The sequence below is a fragment of the Bombyx mandarina genome, chromosome 03, assembly GCF_030267445.1.
Source record: "Bombyx mandarina strain Sakado chromosome 03, ASM3026744v2".
NCBI lineage: Eukaryota > Metazoa > Arthropoda > Insecta > Lepidoptera > Bombycidae > Bombyx > Bombyx mandarina.
In genome coordinates this window covers 9,825,279-9,845,468 of record NC_143210.1, presented here as the reverse complement: position 1 = coordinate 9,845,468, position 20,190 = coordinate 9,825,279, and the positions used below count along the sequence as shown (strand labels likewise).

The 20,190-nt window shown below is 36.8% G+C and overlaps 1 protein-coding gene across 1 annotated transcript; it reads right to left on the bottom strand.

Annotated features, from left to right (window-relative positions):
• Positions 1–164: 164 nt before the first annotated feature.
• Positions 165–19,940, bottom strand: Prp6 (pre-mRNA processing factor 6). Its single transcript, XM_028175850.2, is given in 18 exon segments — positions 165–2,423; positions 5,080–5,190; positions 7,203–7,353; positions 8,439–8,572; positions 9,135–9,311; positions 9,931–10,094; positions 11,042–11,258; positions 12,775–12,852; positions 13,501–13,637; positions 14,172–14,442; positions 14,979–15,172; positions 15,730–15,990; positions 16,212–16,304; positions 16,307–16,470; positions 17,116–17,246; positions 18,946–19,069; positions 19,608–19,667; positions 19,740–19,940. Coding segments are annotated over 18 exon segments (2,787 nt in total). The 5' UTR covers positions 19,835–19,940; the 3' UTR covers positions 165–2,198.
• Positions 19,941–20,190: the final 250 nt, after the last annotated feature.

The window sequence follows — 20,190 nt, the reverse complement described above, 5'->3', positions numbered from 1 at the left end:
TCGTGATATATTTTTAGAACTTATATAAAAGGTGTTTATGGTAGATGATATGCAATAACTTTTTTTTTACGCGCGTAAAAAATGTACAGCAAAGAATATGTACAGTTTAATACAAAACTGAGCACGTCTTTCTGGTACTTGAATATCAAAATAAAAGGCAAAAGTTTCGTTCAATGCATATATTTCAGAAAAAAAACATGCAAATTTACAAGCTTAAACTAGATCATGTGTAACACTACACAATATTTAATTACGTTACAACTCTTAATACCATTAACGAACTATAGTAAGTAATAGTTTATTTAATAGATAATACGTAAAATTAGTTTAAAACTTCTTCTACCTCACTAGTAATGATACTCTGTGGCACTATTTAATTTCATACATCACATTTAGAAGAAGAAAAGAGACAAAAACCCTTAAGGTTTGTATTTTACTAATTTCTAAATTCGATATTCTATATTTAAAAGTACCAAATAGATCAAAGTTGGTGGCATTCATATAATCTTAGATATTACATTCACAGACACATTTTTCAATAGTATTGATAGCTTAGAAATTCCTAGCTTTACAAACTTTTTATCGCAATAAGATTTTACAAATTATAAATTCAAAAAAGGGTGAGCAAATTGTAGGGTACTAGTGGGAAGGTTAGGATGTCTTATTGAAAATGAATTTGAATATAATTAAGAAACAACAATATTGCCAGCTTCGTTACAGAATAATTTTAAACCGGCCGATAAAGAGCTTAATTATAAATCAGTTTGTTTCGAAAACAATTACAAGGGAGTTTGCATTTCGTAGCTTAAAACTCATAGTGTAAAATAGATGATTCGAGTTATGAACAATTTACTTTAAAAACGACTTTTTCGGAGTTGCTACAAAATAGACGACACATCCTCCCGCAGTGAAGGGGATATAGGATCTCATAGACATCACAACATGTATCCATTGGATTGAAAACACACCTTACATACCAAGCTAAGTACATAGCGATACAAAGCTCCGTAAATCACAATATATTTGACTCTTGTCTCAAACTTGACTTGTCTGTTTTTTTTTAATCAGCAAAACACGCTTGTATATACATGTAGTCGAATGAATTCAAAAGCACTCTTCGTGTAGGTTTTGACACATCTAACCAGTCGATGTATTAATGTTTTTTTTATTATGCGTAACACATACATACCATACGAATATAAATATCAAATATCATTGACAAAGAAATTAACCGGACCCTGTAAACTACACAGGGTCATTAAGTATTAGAACAACAAGGTAACCGATGTTCTAGCCAGATAACTAATTTAGGCTAGATTGATGCAGAATATTTGCGTAAATACAAAAATAATAATTACATATTATTATTTATTTTATCAAGATCCTCAACGTTGCCTTGGAATATAGTAGTTAGTAATTTTAAAAAAATAGTTTAAAAAAACTAAGAAAATACGCTTATACATATAGAAAATCCAACTAAAAAAATATATTTTGATAGGTACATTTGAATTAAAAATAGTGTAAGAAGAAATGTTTTTTTGTAAAAAAAAGCGGGGGTGCTTTTCAGGATATTATCAAAATAACCCTTCTCATATCTGTTCATAAAATATTTATACTGATACCATGCACCCCACGCTATTTTTACAATAAAATCTTTTTTTTTTACACTACTTTTAATTCAAATTTATTAAAATTTATTTTCTATTTTTTAGTTGGATTTTTTATAAAAGCGTATTTTGTTTTTTTTTTTTACCACTATTATTTATTTTTAATTTTTTAGTTGAATTTCAAGTTTCTCAATATTTTTTTAAATCTTGAATTGTCATCGGTCCTTAATACAATAAATATACCAAATTTTGAGTTAATCCGACGTTTTGAAGGGGGTCAAAATCATGCTTTTTTATTGCGTAGATGGGTGAAAGCGCTCACAGCCCACCTGGTGTCAAGTGGTTACTGGAGCCCATAGACATCTACAACGTAAATGCGCCACCCACCTTGAGACATGAGTTCTAAGGTCCCAGTATAGTTGCAACGGCTACCCCACCCTTCAAGCCGAATCGCATTACTGCTTCACGGCAGAAATAGGCAGGGTGGTCGTACCCGTGCGGACTCACAAGAGGTCCTACCACCAGTAAGTTCAAAGATTCCGTTACATGCTAACATACATAAAATTAAACGTATTTAAGGATTTAAAGTCTTTAAGACGGAACTGGTAGGTTTTTAGCGACGAGAAGCAGTATCTGATCGGTGCTGAAACACCAGTTAACGATGTCCTTAGAAACCTTGCACCAGTACTCGCCGTGGTGGGGCTCGGCGGCCCGACAACGCGACTTCACGTCCTCCTGTTGCTGTTCGTTGCCGTGAAGTAACTCGAATTTATAGAAATACGCCCAAGCGTCCCCCAAGTCGGGATCGATTTTTACCTGAGTTAAAAAAAATTCGTTGGAAACAATAAAGAAAAACAATGGTAATCCCCCATATATAACTACATAATATTAAGTAAACATAACTACTAATTATATTAAGCTACTGATAAAAAACACACACACACACACATTAATAGATTTTAAGTTATGTAAATTTACTGGAAATAAAAAGGCTTTATTATTATTATTATTATGTGTATTAAACATTGCCTCGCCTGGGAAGACGGCAGGACACACTCCGGCGAAGTGGGCAACGATCAGCCGGAGCGTTAGGGACTGTTGGGCGAGAAACCGGCGAGCTATACGGGCATTGTCCAGCAAGACTGCTTTTATTATTACCTATTATTATTATTAATCCCCATACAAGCAACCCACTGAGTTTCTCGTAGGATCTTCTCAGTGAATCGCGACTTCGACTCGGTGGTAGATTCTGTGAAGCACCGACTGGGTGTAACTGTGTGGTAGGCAGCGTCTTGGCTCTGTCCCTGGCATTACTGACGTCCTTAAGCGACGGTAACCACTTACCATCGGGTGGGCCGTATGCTCGTCTGCATACAAAGGCAATAAAAAAAAAAAATTAAGCTGGATTAGCTAGCTAGCTACCTAGGCCACCAGCAAAAAGGTAATGAAAAAAAAATGGCGATGTTTTTTTTTTTTTCTGTTGTATTAATACACAAAACAGAGGGTCTATTCAAACATTTCTAAGATTAAATTTACGAAGGATACAAATGATTAAAAGTCACGATTTCTAACATCTGGCGTTTTACTATAATACATAAATTCGCGGCGGCACTTAACCAAGTACCCTTTTAGTAGCGTTAAACAATTTAATTTATTATATCATACAACTATAATTTTTATTTTAATCGCGTTGGTATTTTATCTGTCGCTTTTTTTTTATCATAATTATGTACTTATTACGAGTAGAATACCGGTGCAATGTAATCGAGATTAAGATTTTAGGTAATCAAAACTTTTCACTTTTTCGTTTCACCCACGAAATTAATTCTCAGAATTGGACCCTTATTATTATTATAGGTGGTGGTCTACGGGCTGTTTTTTGAATGTATAGTAGGTGGGCACTTAGGACGTTTGGCTTATTAGAGACCAAAAGAAGGCACCTTTTGTATTTTATTATGTTTTTCTAAGATCGTATTCCCCCAAAAGGTGTCATAAAACAAAAAAAGCAGAACATTGGGATTTACGTAACTATGTCGTGCGAGAGAGACAGCTATATATTTCTGCTCTGCTTTAACTAGTAACGAACACATACGTCGAGGCATCCGTTTAAAAAATATGGAATTTTAGACGCTTTTTTTTAAAACCTATTGAGTATCAGTTAGCGGAGAACCATTCGTTTTTCAATAGCATCTTCTGTTGCGTATAAAATAAATAAATAAAATATGGCCTTACTGTATAATTCCGTACGCAAAAAGGTTAAACAAAGGAAAGTGAAAGTGTATAACGTTGTAAGGAAGTCAATTGCGAACGCGTCATGTTTTACTAAGCGTTGCATATTTAAGGCTATTTACTATAAAGATCACGTGTTAAAAATCGCGTGTTGTTTTTATTTTGTATTGTTGCTTTCCAAATTTTAACGTTAAAACAGTCCATGAACGAAAATTAAAAGTTTATTATAAATAAGGAGATCAGAAGTATTCGAATTCCTAGCCAGACGGGGAACACGGTCTAATGAATAATGACGTAAATGTTCTGGTGCACTATGTCGATACTATACGAATAGGACTAAGGCAAAACTTAAAATGAAATCTCTTCATACAACAAACCGAGTATATAAAAACAAAATTAAAATTTCACTTAAGTATTATCTATATATATAAAAATGAATTGCTGTTCGTTAGTCTCGCTAAAACTCGAAAACGGCTGGACCGATTTGGCTAATTTTAGTCTTGAATTATATGTGGAAGTCCAGAGAAGGTTTAAAAGGTAGGTAGATATGAAAATGCTTGGAATTAGATAAAAATAACAATTTTCAAAGGAAAATCTTTGATGTGTCCCCCGTCGGACGGATTCCTTTTGTTTGTTTTATGTTTATTTTATACAAAAGTTTAGGTTTTTTATTTATCGATTGAGGCACAACGAAGTCTGCCGGGTCAGCTAGTATTTTATAAATTTCTTAATTCTTCTGAAAAACCTTTCCTAAAATAAAATGAACATGTAAAAGATTCCTCGTAGATGGTGAGAGTATTTTTGACGAAATTAATTAAATAAATGTATTCTATTGTTGATATTTGAGATAGTACTGAATTAATCATTTTAGAATAAAAATATATTAAAACACATTGAAAACCACCTGCTAAGATTTTTTTCTACCTTATATTCGGTAGCCTATGGAGCTATTCCAAATACCCGCGGACGGGTAGGTGAGCTCACGGACGCAACCTGAGAGAGTTTGCTTACACTAGCCCTAGCAAGAGCAGTGCTTCGCTGAATCTACCACCGGATCGGAATCGCGACCCACTAAGAAAATTTTAAGTTTGTACAAATTACATTTTATTAATCTTTTTCAATTTTTTTTAGTTTAGCCCGAAGGTCCTCGTCGTCCTTTAACCAGTATCGGGCCAAAGTCGAAATGACATCAGCCGTCGGCTCGGTATTTTGTATTGCTATAAATAATAATTAGACTACTTACCGTCCTATTGAACCATTCCCTGCATTTGTTTAGTTTCCTCTCCGTCCAGAACAGCTGTGAGACAGCCAGCAGCACGTGGGCGTCGTGTTCGCATTTCTTCAACGCATCGACCTGTACAATAATACCAGTATTATAATTGGATATGCAATTTCGAAAAGGGCACATATGTCTCATATTTTTTCAAATACGTTTTTTCATATACATGTTGAGGCTTACTTACACCCATTTTATAATAATTCCAGTAATTTTCAATTGCTAATTAACACTAAAATATATATCAAAAGTAAATATTTTAAATTTTAGACTGATTTATAAAATAATCAGTTTTTTTCATTTCATTACGGAAGCCTTGTTTATTAAAACAAAATAAAATAAAACATTTACTATGACCTCACGCCTCAAAGATGAGTGACGACTTTACGTTGTTAAGTTTATAAGCTCGGGTGATCACTTTACAGGGTGTGCCATTTGCCTAAAAAGTTCTTGAATTTAAGGGTGAGTCAATTGTACTGAGATGCAATGACCCTATCTATACTAATACCTAGTCAGGTCCTAAATTCTGTCACATGTTTAATGTAAAATAATTGAAACAAGTTTATTCATTATGTAACCATTCATATACCAAAATGAACTTAACAAAACATAGATTCTTATGACACTAAAGTTTATTCAAAATGACCTCCGTGATTTTGAATACAGGCCTTCAATCTGCGCGGCCAGTCGTTTATCGCAGCACGAACGAGGTCCATGTCAATATCGGCGGCTGCCTTAATCAAGGATGTCTTGAGTGACTCCAAATTGGGATGAGGCTTTGAGCACGCCTTTTCCTCCAAGTGTTGCCATATCTTGTAATCTAACGGATTCAAATCTGGACTGGAGGAGGGCCAGTCTTCGTGCCGGATGAAGTCGATTTCACGCGCCGCCAGCCAGTTTTGTGTGCTCTTCGCTCTATGAGCTGGCGCCGAATCTTGTTGGAATACCCAGTGCCTGTTATTGAACATGGTATGAGAAACTGGTTCCACAAGGTTCATCAGGACTGTATTTTGATACACAACTGCATTCGTTTTTACACCTTTCTCACAAAAATGTACCTCTGTTAAGCCCCAATAAGAAACTCCCAACCATACCATGAGCGAGGATGGAAAATGACCTCGTTGGACACGCGGAATACGGTTGCTCGCTTCTTCACTACTGTGTGCGTACACCTTATCATTTTGTTTGTTGTAGCTCTCTTCTACGGTAAAAATTTTTTTATCCGAAAAAAGAATTTCCCGATATTTTTTTCCCGCGTACCGCTTCAACAAAGCGCGGCATCTCTTAAGTCTCAGGTCCATTAGACGAGCATTCAAACGATGTCCTGTTTTTCTTCGATATGCCCGAAGCCCTAAGTCTTCATTTAACACCCTTTTCACCGTGGTTCTGCTTAACCCCATCTGAAGGGCCAACAGTTTCTGCTTACGTTTGGGATTTCTTTGAATTCGCGCCTTCACAACTTTTATCACTGCTGGAGTCCTAACAGACCGAAGGCGACCACTTCTTGACCTGTCATCTACACTAGAGTCTTCATTGTATCGTTTGATGGTACGATAAACGAATCTTTTGGTTATATTCAAATTTTTCAGTATTTAAAAAATTTGAATTGGCGCGTAACCGCAACGATGCAACGCAATAACTGCAACACGGTCTTCTTTAAGCGTCCACTCCATATTTAAAAATGAGTAAAATTCTAAAAGTATACATTTTTATTTTCATGAACAATTCGAAATTCGAATTCAATAAACTTTTTTGTGGCCAGCATTCTAAAAGAAAAGTTTTTACTGTGTGACAATACTTATGACCTGACTAGGTATATAAATCTACAGTAGTTTTTATGGATGTTCCGGTATAACTACTGAACCATGCGTTCGATTGACTTGAAACTTGGTGTCTATGTAGAAAATACATGTACTTAATGGATAGGCTAATATTTATATGAGTGTTGGATTCCCTACACCAGTTGAGGGGGCGTTAATGTTGAGAATCTTTGTGGGGGTGAGAAATAATAATATTAATTTTAAATGCCCGGCGAAGCGGACGGGTACAGCTAGTTGTATTATAATTTATCTTATAGCCTAACAACTTACACTTTTAGTCTTCCTCTGCGGTCTCGATTCCATGAAGATAGCATCCGCCCACAGTCGACCGGCAGATGGGCACTCTTGAAGAGCTTTCGCCATTACGGCATTAGCTATTTCCGCGCTTCCGTTTCGTCGTTCCAATCTCACACTTTCTAACCTAAATAGAAGAGAAAAAAACAACTTTCATTATGCTTATCTAGGAATGAAAACAAAATTTTGTATACAGTGTTTGGTTGATTAATGAAATTAGTCGCCCTAAACACGTAATTACGGATCCTCCCGATCCATTAACGATTAGGTACCTCAAGCATCGGCCACCGTCCTCGCCGAACCCGTCGCTTGCGACGAAGGGCTCGACGAGTAAATTGACCCATAGCCAGACACGCACGCATTGATTTAATTTACACTAACCCACTGAGTTTCTCGCCGGATCTTCTAAGTGGGTCGCGATTCCGATACGGTAGTAGATTCAGCGAAGCACTACTCTTGCTAGGCTAGTGTTAGCAATTCTCTCAGGTTGAGCCCGTGAGCTCACCTACCGGTCCGCGTGAAGTTGGAATACTTCCCTAGGCTACCAACGATTAGGTAGGGAAAAAACCTCAGGCGTCCAGACCGGGCCATAATGTATGATCCTGCACCGGGTTTTAATCTAGAAGAATATCTCTAGAATCGAGAGTATAAGTCACATAATATACTCTAAATTCTAGATTCTTCTAGAGTATATGACAGTTTAAGATGTGTTATATTAGTTAGCTTATAGTCACTGGACATGGCTTCTTGGATTCACTTAAAACAGTGTCCTGTGAACTCTCGCCAATTCACTGTAATTATTGTTGAAAATTTGTTGATATGACGAATTTTAAACTCGACGCTGCTGCTACTGCAATGGACACAACGAAAACAAAATAATGACTATATATATTATTATTCAGGATTCGGCTCTTTTTTGGTTAATAATGGATATAAATGACTCCAATGAGTTTTTTTTTTGCCTTCACATATGAGTCAGTGCGTCTACTGCCGAGTACTCCCTTTTTTTTTCCTACCTAAGCTGATAGCCTTGAGAGGCTATATGAGCGTAGCCTTAACTAGTAGGTGAGCTCACGGGGTTCAAACCTGATGACGCGAGTACTCCCCTCAATTTTTTTGTTTATTAACAAATTTTACTGGCTTGGAAACATAGTCCTTTAAGACAAACTCCTCTCAAAGATAGACAGAGACCACAGATAACGTATAACTTACCACAGTTCTGCATTTTTAGGATTCCGGAGCCTGGCTTTCTCCAGCACGGACCTCGCTTTGGTCACGTGTTTCAGTTTTTCTTCCAGTCTCGACAGCAAGATCCACATGGGGACGCTCGTTGGACATTTTTTCAACTGAAAACACAACATTTCGTTCGATTTCACGAGTCTTTTTACGATTTCATTTAGTGATTGTTTGTCGTCTTTATAATTCGAGGGGTGATAGATAGGCTATTTCGTTTAAGCGACATTTTTGCCACTTTAGAGTTGAGCCATTTGCAGTTTAAAATTTGGGAAAAATATCGTACCATAAAGTTTCTTCAGCTATTTGAATAGATAACTTAATTAAAAAATATATATATATTGTTTAGATGAGTGGACAATCTCACAGTCCACCTGGTGTTACGTGGTTACTGGAGCCCATAGACATCTACAACGTAAATGCGCCACCCACTTTGAGATATAAGTTATCTCAAGTATAGTTGCAACGGCTGCCCCTACCTTCAAACCGAAACGCATTACTGCTTCACGGCAGAAATAGGCAGGGTGGTGGTACCTACCCGTGCGGAATCACAAGAGGTTCTACCACCAGTAAAGTTGGAAGTCCAATTAAAACATCGCATTATTGATGCTAATACAAGTTCAATAATAACAAAAAAATATTATTTAGATTATAGATATTAAAGATTATACGCACTCCTTGACTATATGTGTTGTGAGCGTCTTCGTCCTTGGCCATTTGTTCCTCAATCTGTCCCTTCATCATGTGAAGCTTTGCGTAGTCCCCGAACACTTTGATCGCTTCGTCCAGTAACTTTATGGCTACGTCCAGATTGTTCAATGCCCATTCTAGTTTCGCTGATTTGATCATCACCTAAAAAAAGTAAATAAATAGAAATAGTTTTATTTTATCGCTTCGACCTGTAGACGAGCTTATTTTATATCAATTTTTACACTACATTCGCTGCATCATCAAACCGAACGCGTTACTGCTTAACGGCAGAAATAGACAGGGAAGCGGTAATTCCCCGTGCAGCCTCACAAGAACCTCTATAAGTAAATGTTTTTAAATAAACATCTTCAGAAATGTTTCCGTCATTCATCAAATGTAACAAACAAAATAAAGCATTAAAACCGGTTCTTACACCGAAAACATTGACGTCAAAAGACATTAAGCTATAACTCTTGTGAAATAAGAGCTAAACGCCACTAGTCGGCCTAGGGGGGGGAGACCTATGACCTCGCTAGAGTGGGTCTCATAATTGCAGAGTACGAACAAACGAATCTTACAATATTAATGTTGATTTAACTTATACCAGCCCACTGAGTTTCTCGCCGGATCCTCTCAGTGGCAGATTCTGGGAACCACTGCTCTTGCTAGGGCCAGTGTTAGCAACACCTCCGGTTTGAGCCCCGAGAGCTCACCTACACGCTAGGATAAAGCTGAGATAGCCTCTCAAGGCTATCAGCATAGGTAGGAAAAAAAAACTTACTCTCGGTGTGGGTGCTGAAGCCCTAGCTTTAGCCAGCAGCCGTCTCGCTCTGTCGTACTCTTTGTTCTCGCTCTCCAGTTTGACGGCGGCCAACCAGATCTCTTCAGAGTTGGGATTGGCCTGGAAGGCCAGCGACAGGATACCCCGAGCCGCCGGTACGTCGCCTAAACGAAACATTAATGATTGGTTTATTCAAATAGACCCAATCGGTGGTGCTGTGGTTAGCGACCCAAACTGCTGAGGGTATTGGTGATGATTCCAGCATTGGGCCAACTTTGGTGTTATGAACAAGTTTGTATGCTCTTCAATATCTATATATTTAAACGTATTTCTATATACTATAGTTATTGCTATTTTTGAATTTTTAGAAATGAAACTTTGAGATTTTTTGTTGGTGGCGACTTGGCTGTGGTCTGGCATTGCTGGTGTCTATGGGCAACGGTAACCATTGTAGTGGACCGCACGTTCGACTGCCCAAAAAAGCAATAAATAAATCAAATTGAACTGAAAAATAATTCGAAGGTTGCGTTAACCGCCAAACTTCATTTTGTGTGAGTGCTCTCAAAATCTATAAACATATCAAACTGCCCTTACAGAGCTTAGCAAATCTGGGCAGTTGATGGGTAGCATTCGTCTTTACGTTTTTATTTTTTATTGCTTAGGTAGGTGGACGAGCTCACAGCCCACTTGGTGTTAAGTATGGTTACTATATATACTAAGTATGGCTCATAGACATCTACAACGTAAACGCCGCCACCCACCTTGAGATTTGAATTCTAAGGTCTCAGTATAGTTACAACGGCTGCCCCACCCTACAAACCGAAACGCATTACTGCTTCACGGCAGAAATAGATGGGGTGGTGGTACCTACCCGCGCGGACTCACAAGAGGTCCTACCATCACTAATTACACGATGTTATTTCTTCACCGTGCAAGTCAATCGTGAAGATTTCATAAATACGTATTGAATTGAAAAATTGGTACCCGCCAGCGGGATTCGAACACCCTTGCATCGCTAGGTACGAATGCACCGGACGTCTTATCTTTTAGGCCACGACGACTTCTAACGTGTTACTGGAATGAACGAACGGATCGATAAATCGTCCCTGACCTGCGAGCCACTTGGACTTGGCGCCCATGAGCCACAGCACCTCCGACTTGGGGCAGTGCGCGACGGCCCGCTGCAGCAGCGTCTCGAGGCTGGCGCGAGTGCCGTGCTGCTTCTCCAAGTACGCTGCCCGCAGCCAGATGGACTTCTTGGACGGGAACACGGACAGCGCGTACCCGTACACGGCGCGAGCGCACTCGAACGCACCCTCAGTGGCGCACTACACAAACAATAACACTTATTAAACACATTACGGTAGGCGCGCGAGTTCATGTCCATCCTGAGGAATGCGGTAGTGTAGTAGTAGTAGTTTAATGTAACTTAAGGTATTTTTGCAATTTATGAAATAAAATAAATGTGATAACTAATTACTTGTTTATTTCTAATAGAGAAAAATATTCTTTAAATTTCAATTCAATCACTATCAAATGAAAAGACAACCGACAGATCAGAGTCGGAATCAGTATCTTTTTCCAGTAGGTTTTTTCTATCTGAACTTGTTGGAAGTGGAGTAGTCATGGTTAAATGACATAATAGCGTTAGCTTAAATTATGACATCGATAAGCGCGCGTCACAACCGTCAGAACAACACTCGACGTCAGACAAATGCGGGGAGGCGGGCGAAGGTGGGGCGAGCTGTCCCCCGCGCATCGCCTCTGGCCCCGATGGACACGAACTCGCGCGCATACAGTAGTAGTTTTCCAAATACAGAGCACAATGCGACTCAGTGGCACACAATTCCGAATTATGCTGAAGTTTAATTGGAACGTGAATTAGTTTTCAAATGCATCAGCAGAGTGCGCTAAGTTCATGATGATCATTGCAATGTTTACAAAAGTATATACCTGTAAAATTAATTTGTTTACAGATTCGAATTCTAAAATGAAATTGTATTCACATTTTAAATGTGGTATATAAAAAAAAAAGTAATTATTTGTACCTTCATCCATACTTATATTATTATTTTTTAGCACAGTTTGAATTAACTTTCATTATTTCCAACGAAACTACGACGAAACGAAAGCCTTACAAATTTTTACTGAGGTCTGTCACTGAGTTGGTATCGATTGCAAGTATCACGCGAGAGCAGTACTTTTGAGAGTGCTCGATTGTGCCAAGCGTTACTAAACATTCAACGTTGAGCATTATGACGCATAATGCGCTCTAGTGCTGTAATTGATAAACTACCATTGACAGGTGTACAGTAGGCGCGTGAGTTCATGTTTTTTTTTAAGGGATTTTATGACCTGGTAACTAAGACCTTTAAGTCATGTCTTATTTTAATTAATATTCTTAGTTTCATGAATAATTATAATATGGACTGAAAAGAAATGAAAATGATTAATTTGAGACATTAATCAACTGGGATGTAATTAAATGAAATGAGATCATATGGGATGTAGTATAATCTTAGTAAAATGGTGGTCATTTACTGAGATTTTTTCAGTGGACTTTTTGGAGGATCCCGAGAAGTTACGTCCAGCGGCTTTGTTTCATTTTCTCACATTTGTGCACTTTCACAGATATTAAACAGTTAATAAACCACCATTATTACACATTTAAACCTGAATAAACACTAAATATACAAAATAAAACAAATCACACAACTTCACTCCTCGCGTTCCCGCCAAAAAGTGAGGGCACAATGCCCTGCCTATGACAATATAGATTGTAGACTAACAAAAAATTATGCACATCAGTTCAATTTATTTTTCTTATGGATAAGAAATACTCACAGCTTCAGCGTCTTCCATCCAAGTGTGCTTCTGATCTTCGGGTTCAATTCCGTGACCGATGACCGCACGAATGATTGCCTGTCGATATCGGATGACCGGATTAACTATAGTTTTTGGAGATTTTAAGAAATTGCTTTTTCTAGCATTCACATGTGAACTAGATCATAACCTACCTGGTGTTATGTGCTCACTGGAGTCCATAACTATCATCACTTTGAGATATGAGGTCTAAGTGTCAATTGCATTGGGCCACATATCAAATCGGAAACCATTAGTGTTTGACGGCAGGGAGGGTTTCACATTTGCTATTATAAATTTATTTAATTTTAAAAGCGTACTTTACTAATATTACTAATGTTCTATGTACAAGTAAGTACATACATATAATGATTACAATTGAAATATAATATTAATTTTGATTTGTTAAGATTATTGACATAAGTAAAGTTTGTTTCAACAGTAACGAAGTGTTACATTGAATATTAAAATAAAACGTTAAATTGAAAAGAAAAATAATAATAATAATATTACATATTGATCGCAAGTGACCAGAACTCATAGACGTTAGTACAACTTAAAATTATGTTATAATATTTAAAGTTATAACATAAATACATACAATATTGAGATATATGATTGAGAGATATATGATAACAGAGACCCTGCAATTGACCTAAACGTTACCGTGGCTCATGGACAGCACCGTATTATAAAGGCATAAGTTACCTGGCAAGTTGAAACAGCTCCAGACTTTTCAGCTTCTATGGCTTCTTTGAACCAATGTTCGCGGTTGATCTCAACCCCGTTGGCGCTCAGCGACGTTATCGCACGATCAATAATTTTTTCTACCATGTGAGTGTTGCCTGTTTGAAAAATATAAGCAATATAATTAAAATTGCCAGCGAAATTTTAAACGATTTTTTTTTTCCTTTTACAATGTCAAATTATTTAAATACTATTTAATTATAATTTTGATGGGGGCTTATAAATCATAAAAACTGGTGGCTTTTATTTTATTAATGTACATTTATAAATTTTCTCAGGTGACGTTAGTATTATTAAGTAAGAAGTATGGTGCTTGCTACTTTTATTTGTTTGTTACTACTTTTAGCATGTACATCGAGAGGTGAAAAGCTAAGAGACATTTTGCTGAATACACGACATTTATCTTTGTAATTAAAGGTCCAATTTATTTGGTATTAGAATCAACAATAGGATGTTCTTAATTGAACTTCAATTAAGTTTACCTCATTCAAACAGCTGAAGCTTTTTTGTTATGAAATTTTCTCCAAATTTTAAACATTAAAATGGCTCTCCTGTATATTTGCAAAAAGTCGCTTAAACCAGATAGCCTTTCAACCCTCGTGATATGATATTATGTAGTAAGCTTCACTGACCGTGCGCTTCTTCTAGTTTAGCCGCCGTGACCCAGATCTGTCGGTCGGTGGGTATGTTCTCTCTTGCCTTGTTCAGCACCTTCCTTGCGTTCTCGTAGCTCTCCAGTCTCGCCAGAGCCAGCCACAGCTCGACGCTGGTGGGACAGCACTCCACGGCGCGAGACAGCAGGATCCGGGCGTCTTCCGGATTCTCGAGTTCGACGGCCGCTTTCCACAGACGCACCGAATTCGGAATGTGTTCTAAGGCTTTGCGGAACACACGACGTTTCGCCTGCAAACCAATGTTGGTCAATAGTGAATTTTATATTATTTATTTACTTATTCTTCTTCTTCTCCATCGCTCCCTCATTGCTGAGGATCGTGACTCCGTTTTAGCTTGTCTACTGTCAGCCTCCATTACTTATAACTTTATATATTAGACAGTAGTAGACAGCATAAAGGCGGACTTAATGCCATAGGGATTCTCTGACAGTCTACCTTAGGGGGGTGCAGAGACGAAACTTGGTAGGTTGATAGTGATATTACTTAAACATAATAATATGTATATATATATAAAACTACATAAATTTTCTTGTGCAATTTATGGTCAGCTACATAATTGCATGGGTGCCTTAAGTTTTATAATCAAGTAAACACTTGAGTCCAAGTAATAGTTATTGATTTGATCCAATACATGCTTAGTGGGTATAATAATAATAGTCCAGTATAATTCTTTAATTTGAATATGATATTTTCAGATTTTCAACAAGGGAAATTCAGCATATTGTTTTAGAGAAATCAATAAAATTTGTGTGATAATATAATTACCTTTGCCTCTTGTTCTAAGTCAGCCGCTTTGACCCAAATCCTGACACTGTGAGGCAGGTTCCTCGCAGCGTGAGCTATGACCGCACGAGCCGTGTCTATTGGTTGCAAGCGAGCTGCCTCTAGCCATAGCTCTTCACTGCTCGGATTGACTTCACATCCCTTCATTATGAGATTACGTGCTGTCTGTACTTTACCTGTGTTCATAAAATTAACTATAATTAGTACTTTCTCAAATCACAAGGGTTTCGTTCAGATATTTAATGTATGTGACGTTATTCATCAAAATTTGAGTATGATGTTATAAATAGAACTGTGTCTACATCTATCTGATTTGATTTGGTGTACAAAATTGTGACTGTTCTAAAAAATATATAATAGTGCTTTGGTGATTGGTTTTTACTAACAGTATGACACAGCAGCAATAACTGCTCGAGAATTTTTTTTTTTTTATTGCTTAGATGTGTGGATGAGCTCACAGACCACTGGTATTAAATGGTTACTGGAGTCCATAGACATCTACAAGGTAAATGCGCCACCCACCTTGAGATATAAGTTCTAAGGTCTCAAGTATAGTTACAACGGTTACCCCACCCTTCAAACCGAAACGCATTACTGCTTCACGGCAGAAATAGGTAGTGTGGTGGTACCTATCCGTGCGGACTCACAAGAGGTCCCACCACCAGTAAAAAAATTGCTGGGGAAGTGGTCCCCTTACTTCCCGTGTAGAACTTTAATTAATTATTTTACAAACCTGTTACTTCCTCTAGTCGAGCACTTGCAATCCAAGCGGGTGGATGATTAGGATTTGTCTCACGTACAGATTTCAATAACAGTCTAGCTTTCTTGATGTCATTAATATCACCACCATAAGTTGGTATCATTGACTGTAAATCCGTCAGATAGCCTTTGGGGTCTACTACCGTTTGACCTGTCACAGAGTCTGACACTTGTGAGAGTTTTACTGTCATTAGTGTATTTCTGGCCTGACCGATCTTTCTTAAATCAAGGTCACCTGTAAACAAAATTAATCAGAATTTTGATAGCCGAAGATTTCTTATTAATTCATATGCTGAGAAAGTAACCAAATGGTCCTTAACTAATTTCAAATTACATTTTCTACATTTGATTTGATTTTAGGACTGACTGTTTTAGGGATATGATAATAATATGTAATTGTCTGGTATTTGGACTCTGTGTTCATAAGTTTCTTGCATTAAATTCGTCTAAAACTACCTGATGGTGTCAGCATCCCTGGAGTCACTACACCAGGCATCATAGATGCTAGTCCAGACCCTGGGTCGATTGAGGAGGACGATTCTCCCCCAAGTTCCTAGATAAGACGCTGTCTGGTAACGGCGTAAACTTCTCGGCGCGAGGGTTGCGCTGTTTCCTATTACGGGCATCGCCTACTTCGGGGATCGCCGCCCATTCATCTTCAGAAACTGTTTTTAGTTCACGCTTCAAGTCAGAGAATTGCTGTTGAATTTTTGGCCTGTAATATTATTGTTAAGATAAATATTGTGTATTTTTAAGTTCTATTTCTTATTGTTCTTAAATGTATCTCATGTATTATATTGTTTGATAAATGTAATATAATCAGTGAATGCAATACACGGAATGGGTGTTTTAATTTACTGATGGTAGGACCTCTTGTGAGTCTGCACGGGTAGGTGGCACCGCCCTGCATATTTCTGCCGTGAAGCAGTAATGTGTTTCGGCTTGAAGGGTGGGGCAGCCGTTGTAACTATACTGAGACCTTAGAACTTATATCTCAAGGTGGGTGGCGCATTTACGTTGTAGATGTATATGGGCTCCAGTAACCACTTAACACCAGGTGGACTGTGAACTCGTCCACCCATCTAAGCTATAAAAAAAACTTTTTAAAGTTTTTGTAAGAGGCTACTAATTGCAACTTAGTTTTTTTTTACACATTATTTGGCCTAGTGAATTATCCTGTAAAATTTAGTAGCAATAATATCAAAGTCAAATCATAGATCAGCCAGCAAAACGGTCCAGGTTTGACTGGTGGTTCAATAAATTATATTGGTATTTTACATGAACACCTTCCGCAGTTGATTTGAAATTCCACTTTAACTAAGCTAAAATTACAGTTATTAATCTTCAACAGTAAAATAACCTCTCCTGTCGATATCTTTCCAAGTCTTCTTTAAGTCTTTTTTCTCTATACTCCTTCCTCTTCTCATCCATCCTCTTGTCAATGGACTCATAGATTGCATCTGCCTCTGCATCGTCTTTGTCATAAGGATCCTAATAATAAAGTTTACATTGTTTAATATTATGATCTACACTTAAGTAAACAAACAATACAAGGTGTATTGGAATAATTTCAGAAAGTGAAGAATTAGCAAATATTGTAGGATTTGTTTGTTTAATCCTTTTGCTGAACATCCATGGATAAAAATTCATTAATTTTATTGAGGTTTTGTCTTGGATGGTGTTACAGCAACTGAAAACCCAGACTGTGATTCAATTTTCAACAGTAGCCTGCCAATATGTGTGGACTTTACACACCTTAATATTGTTTTATAAAGTAGAATTTTCTTGGTGGAATCTTTTAACATGTTCATTGCTAATAGAGCACAAAATTTTCATGAAAGAACCACATTTGTGAATGTACAAAATATATTTTCAGTGACATCTTATAGCCTAACGCCTAATAAGTAAATAATAGCACCGCAACAACATTTTTATAGTCACTCGATCAGTGATCACCTATAAAATTGGAAGTTACTATATAAAACATTCTAAAGCTGATTTCTCTAAATCTCAAGGTTTTCTTTAAATATTTCTTTAATTGCCTTATTTCAGGGCTGTATCAAATCAATGAAATTTCCTTGAGATAGTGGATATGGCTCATTAGATTAGGAATCTTCTCGAAAGTTTTCATTGCTTTTAGCATAGCAGACATATCATAGCTTTGGGGTGGTCATGGTACAGTTCTACACCATGAGGGATCCATCTTTTAGTATATTGCTTCATTTTAGAATACTTTTAGGATACATAGTTCGAATTTTTGGTTTTAATTAATATTTTCTGCACGAGTAAGACAAAAATAACAATAAAATAAGTGGTTCATTGGTTCCGTCCAAATCATTGGAATTTCAAAAGTCATAGATTGAGATCTACTCATACATATAACACAATAGATGTGTCTTATTGTCCTTGCTTTCTTATTGTCAGATGGAAAAGCCACAATACTGTTGATGTAGCTTAGTTACTAATGGTGTCAAATTTCTATACAAAGTTTTAAAAGTTATGTAACAAAAGTGTAAAGTGTAAAATGTAAGAAAACTGGTCAGGATATTTTTTACACTTTCTTTACATTATTTAAGAATTAATTAACTCAGAAAAGTAAATACTATACTCTTAGCATATATTTTTTTACTGTTATATTGTAATCTTAATACAACAAGTTTGTACTATGGTTCTGCCTTACAAAACAACAAGTTCAAGTTAAGATTGCATAGCATGGTGCTGTGGTGACTCACTTACTCGCCACTACTTGGGCAACCGCCTTACAATTTGACAAAATCACTGTCGCCTATGAATTCAGGCAATCAGCTATTATTGTTGTTCAACACTTCGGCAATCTTGAAAACTGCGGGCAGTAAACATCGATATTCGCTGTGCTATCCATCGTTCGTGTCAGTGCTTTACTACTCCTATATGTTATTTCTTTATCGTACCACTCTTGTTATAGTTTGTTTGTGTACATACTTATCTTCAATAAACTATTCAAAGCAGTACATGTTTATACTCACTGTATAAAACATCCTTCGTGTCAGCGCCTACCTAATACAGTTAGAAGCAGAACTAATACTTCTACAGTGCAATTGAAACATACACAGCATGTTTCAGGGAGGTCATACTGGTATCTAAAGTTTTGTCAAATCCTTATGTCGAGGCTCACATCAGTTCAACTTTCTAAACTAGTTAAAGAAAATACCTTAGAAAACAGAGATCCACTATATCCTGAGAACTCATCATAGTTAGAATCATTTAAGTCTTCATCATCATCTTCGTCTTCTGTTTTCTTACGTTTTGCAGCTGGTGGTGCATGACGATCATCACTAAAATAAATATAAAAAGGCAATATATTTTTCATTTATAACAAATTAAATTTATTCTTACAACTTTGAAGCAATATCATGTCAAAATTAAGTTTGTCATAGCAGCCTAAAAGATAAAACACCCTGTGTGTTTGTATCAAAAGCTGCGACTATGCCGGTAATTTAATCCCACAGGCATGTATTAATTTTTCTAATGAGCGTATTTAATTCATATTCATGAATTACTTCCACAACATGTAACAAAAATAAAACTAGCAAAAATTATAATTTTTATAAATACTGGTAGTAGGGCATCTTTAAAGCCACCACTGTGCTGTCTAAGCAATAAAAAACAAAAACACATGAAGGTCGAATGTTCTTCAATTTACCTTTTTTGTCAATAGAAAGGATACATACGTTTTTTTTTCTCCTAAGCTTTGTATATAATACCGAGTAAATATCATAAGATAGGTACCTATTTTTTACTGTTACAGGCTTCATCTTTTGATGTTGATAAGTTCTATTAAATATTATTAAATATATTTTTTTAAATACTTACGACACATCGTTAGCGTCTCTTGCAGGACCAATATCAGATCGAGTCGTGAAACCAGTAGCTCTGAAATAATTATTAATACAATTATATTTGAGTTTGAATACACTTGTTTATTTTATATTAGAAGATACGCACCCTCTTCCTACACCAGCGACATAACCTAGCGGTGCGGGAATGCCTAAGAAATGCTTTTTGTTTTTGTTTACAAATGCTTGTGGTGGTACAGACATTTTTAAGGAAAATATGAAGTTAAGGTTTTTTTAGAAAACACTTTTTCTGCAAAAATAGCCTTTTACGAAAAGCTAACTTATGACATATTGTTAAGACTGTCATTGTCAAAAATGTGACGTAGGAGTTCTATTTTTCCAACTGGAAAGGCAAAAGTAACATACCATACACGCTTATCGTTTTTTGTGTGTGTGTGAGTGAAATGAAATGAAATTAAGTTGATTGATTGGGAACATTATTGGAATTTGGCATAAGTTTTAAAACATGCGCCTGTTTGACGACTTACTCTATTTAGATTATGTGCGGCCAATATTTTCTGTACTAGCTGGTATAGCAAGCCTAACATGGCTTAGTTGTA